Genomic DNA, 4,530 nt, shown 5'->3' on the forward strand with positions numbered 1-4,530 from the left:
CACCGGAAGTGGCGCTGCGACCTGCCGCTGCCAGAGAAAGCGCCAGTCCCTGCTGCACTGTTATGCGCTTACAGTTTCCCCGTGTTCTCCTCCTGCTTCACACCTTCACACGCACTGATGCCATCTACCGGAATGGAGGATTCATTACCACAGCACTTGACACATAGCACTAGCTTTACAATAAATAAAAACGAATAAAACTTACAATTAATAAAATGTGAACCCTGGACAACAAAACCAGTCATAAGGGTAAGTTTTTTTAAATTGACATTTATACATTATCTGAAAGCTCAATAAATAAGCTTTCTATTGATGTATGGTTTGTTAGGATAGGTAAAACAATATTTGGAGGAGATACAGCTATTTGAAAATCTGGAATCTGAGGGTTCAAAAAAAAAAAAAATCAGAATATTAAGAAAATCTCCTTTAAAGTTGTCCTAATTAAGTCCTTAGCAATGCATATTACTATTCAAAAATTAAGTTTTGATATATTTATGGTAGGAAATTCACAAAATATCTTCATGGAACATGATCTTTACTTAATATCCGAATAATTTTTGGCATTAAAGAAAAAACTATAATTTTGACCCATACAATGTATTTTTGGCTATTGCTACAAATATACCCCAGCGACTTAAGACTGCTTTTGTGCTCCAGGGTCACAAATACAACAGATAAAACCATGAAACTGTTTTAGACTGTAACACTGGATTCTAACCAGTGTTAATTTTGACAGCAAATTTTGATTTAGTTTTAGTCATAGTCTTTTGACATCTGGAATCTGAGGGTATCTGAGGGTTCAAAAAAAAAAGAAAATCTCCTTTAAAGTTGTCCTAATTAAGTCCTTAGCAATGCATATTACTGTTCAAAAATTAAGTTTTGATATATTTATGGTAGGAAATTCACAAAATATCTTCATGGAACATGATCTTTACTTAATATCCGAATAATTTTTGGCATTAAAGAAAAAACTATAATTTTGACCCATACAATGTATTTTTGACTATTGCTACAAATATACCCAAGCGACTTAAGACTGGTTTTGTGGTCCAGGGTCACAAATAGAAAATAAACAAATATCCTATTTAAAACAAAGCATAAAAGAAAAAAGAAAAATCAATATTTAGCTGTTATCATGTTACATATCCAAAAACTATAGTACCAAGTACAAAGATAAATTAAGAAAACAAACAAATAAATAAACCCAGAAATAACTTTGTTAGTTTTGTTGTATTGCGTTACAGGTTCAGAAACATCAACATGGCGGAACAAAGAAATAAGATAAAGGGGGAAAAAAGGAAAATGTATTTTGTTTGTTACAAAGTTTTTATATTTGTTTCATTATTTATTTGACATATTCATTTTTATTATTCGTCATTAAAAAAAAGATAAATTACTGTGATTTCAGTAAACCACCCAAGCATGACACTGAGTCTTAGTTAACACTATTTTATTCATAAAATATATATCAAATCACATTGACAGCAATCAAGCAAAACTTAGTGTTGGTCTGTTGGTGAGCTCAAAGAGAAGCACAACAGTAGCAGTATCTGTAACACTGTATGTGTGATACAGAAATAAAAGATCAATACAAATGAAAATATTTCCATCTGAAAAAAAGATCAAAGAGCTGGTTTCACTGCATAACTAAGTAAATACACAATAGCCTTTTTTAAATGTGCTCTTCTGAGTACAATTCTAACACTTCGAAGTGATTCAAAGAGACAATACATGTCTGTAGGTTGAGTTATAAGCACATTTCTATCCCACAGACATAACTGGCACAGAGATGCTCGTCTGGCAAAGGTTTAGATTCTTTGGGGGTCAAGTGCAGATAATTGACTTTCAAAGCCTTAGGCAAAAGGTCAAAGGCTACATTATAATTGATTGTAAAAGTTTCCCATTAAACAAAACAAAGCAATGAAAATGTCAATAATCACATCAAAACAAAAAATGTAACCTTGGTTTCATCCTCAAAAAATGAGAATAAAGTTGTGGCAATATATTGCACAATGGAATGATAAAACTAAAACTAAAATATGTCTAATCTGGTCAGCATATCACTTTATTAGCTGCATATAACACCCAATAAATGTCAGATCAGAAGTAGAAAGTGGGTCTCACCAAACGCTTCACTTTTCACAACCAGATATTAAGCCAGCAAAAAAGAAGCATGGATTCACGGCAAACATGTATTACATATCACAGCTCCGTTTCGGATAAGTAAATATAATCCAAAAGTTTGTGATGAATAAAAGCAATTTCACATCCAACAAAAGAAAAGTGGTTTTTCTCCCATTTTTCTCAAACACAACCCAATGGCTTGTCTATCCCGTGTTCGAGGTCTCAGAATGTAGTCTTGGCTATATAAATTAAATAACTTAAGGGACTTTTTTATAAAATTTGAGTTTCTGTCATTCTTTACTCACCCTCATCTCATTCCAAACCTGCATGGCTTCCTTTCTTCTGTGGAACACAAAAGAAGATATTTTGAAGTATGTCGCAACTGTTTTTGTCCAAATAACAGGGTTCAAAACAATGCTGGGTTCCGTTTACTTTCATTGTATGGACATTTTTATCTTTTTGCATTCTGAAGAAGAAAGTCATACAGGTTTGGAATGACATGAAGAGTGAATAAATATATCACATCGTAAGAATATAGTGATCAAACACCGCACTGTACCTTAAAGGATTTATTTAAAAGAAAATAAACACTTAAAATTGTTTTTCGTAGTCTTGTTTTTGGCCGCAAATCCCTTAGTATTTTTATTCATAAAGCTGTAAATACATACACTAGTCCTGATGGAAAAAATGGAACTGTAATGATAAAATCTAAGCTGCCAATTTCATAGGCCATTAGTAGTCAAGGATGAGCACCTCCTTGCTTCAGAGACCTTGAAGGGCTTAAACCAACAGATCAGTAATTATTTTTCCCACACTCATTTTTTCATCAGAAAATGACAGATAGGAACGTGTTAGTTAGCAATGTGTTTCAAATGCAAGAAAAACACAACTAGGTTGCAGCAGTCACATTGTGAGGAGTCAGAAAGTGCTCAGGTGAAGGTTTACTATAATGTGCTTATATTATTTGCGCACACACAAACACACACATACAGAGCTCAAATGTCTTTCGTGTCAGTCCGCTTCACACGTTTTAAGTCTCAACTGTAAATGTTACAAGAAAATGTTTTTTCACTCTATTGCTAAACGTTCGGTAAACAATGGCGTGTGAAGCGCAAATTCTTTCTCTTTCCTTGATTAGGCAAAATGATTAAAAACTACATTTTTGGTAACAAGAACTACGAATAGATTTGTGAAAAACAGAGCTTAAACCTCCAGGCCTTGGCGAGAAAAGTAGTCTTCCAGTTCTGTGAGCTTCTCGATTAGCAATACATCAAGGTCAACGTCGTCCTGTCTTCCCCTACGAGCCCTTCCTCGTGGCCCCTTCACACGCAGTGGACCCAGGTTAGTTTTAGCCTTGCGTTTCCGAGGCAGTGTGAAATCTGGGAAGACTAGAACTCGCTTTCGTTTCTGATGACCGATGCATACCAAAGAGCCGTTCTTCTCTTTCGGTTCTTCGAATATCGTCTCCAGGCTTCTGTGTGAATGAAAAGCAGAAACAGCAGAATGATTTCCAGAATAACACGATTATAAATAAAAGTTGCAAAAACAAACCTGTTAGGGGTTGGAGACTTGTAATTCTTGTTGGTATAAATCTCCTCCAAACTGAATTCCTTTTTCTTCAGCCTTATTGGATGCAAAACAGAATATTTATGATAATCAATGTTTTAACCAATGTTGAAAGTATCACAATTTTAAGCACTTTTAATTTAGCCATTAAGTTTCCTAAAGACCTGTTTTGCATTGGCTTCTTGTGTTATGAAAAATATGGTTCCTCTGAATTAAAAAAAAAAAAATATCAAAGGAGTCATGAACTGCCTTTTTTTTTTTTTTTATTGTGCTGTCAATCGATTAAAATTTTTTTACTAATCGCACATTTTTTCTGAAATTAATCGCGATTAATTCCACCTAACAATAACGTTTTTGAATATACTTTTAAATTGCAATAATTTCGCATTCAATTGCAATAATTTCACATTCAATGCAATAATCTTCAAATTAATGTACAAACAACATAAAGACAGTATATTTTTTTATATTTGTTTAATGGCATCTTTTTTTATGACTGAAGGCCAGTATCGCTGATGCCAATTAATACTGATTTTTCCCTATAAAAAATCCCCCCCCCCAATATTTAACCATTGACTATAGCCATTCAACATTACATTATAATTAAGAGCTATCAATTTTAACATTTATTAGACTTTAAAAATAACTTCTAATTTAAATGAACTTAAAACAATCTTCACATAAACCCATTATAATAAATGTCATATTTAGCTACCTGTGCCCCGCAGCAGAAATATACAGAAATTGAATTTGAAGTTATCAAACACTAAATTCTAAATTAAATATAAATGAATCCTTAAAGCTATAAAAGTTATTTTTTCCCCTTTTTTTTTTTTTTCT

At 33.0% G+C, this 4,530-nt stretch overlaps 1 protein-coding gene across 2 annotated transcripts in view; it reads right to left on the reverse strand.

The window, feature by feature from the left end:
* Positions 1-2,456: 2,456 nt before the first annotated feature.
* LOC107743803 (uncharacterized) overlaps positions 2,457-4,530 on the reverse strand; it is a 35,046-nt gene continuing 32,972 nt past the window's right edge. For both annotated transcript variants that reach the window (XM_016557212.1, XM_016557211.1), the window contains 2 exons: positions 3,676-3,747; positions 2,457-3,598 (listed from right to left, as the gene is read on the reverse strand). In XM_016557212.1, the coding sequence (XP_016412698.1) occupies positions 3,328-3,598; positions 3,676-3,747 (343 nt within the window). In that variant the 3' untranslated portion in view covers positions 2,457-3,327. The remainder of the gene's footprint in view (positions 3,599-3,675; positions 3,748-4,530) is intronic.

This window comes from Sinocyclocheilus rhinocerous, unplaced genomic scaffold, assembly GCF_001515625.1.
Source record: "Sinocyclocheilus rhinocerous isolate Xijiao unplaced genomic scaffold, SAMN03320098_v1.1 scaffold2272, whole genome shotgun sequence".
In the NCBI taxonomy this organism is placed as follows: Eukaryota; Metazoa; Chordata; class Actinopteri; order Cypriniformes; family Cyprinidae; genus Sinocyclocheilus; species Sinocyclocheilus rhinocerous.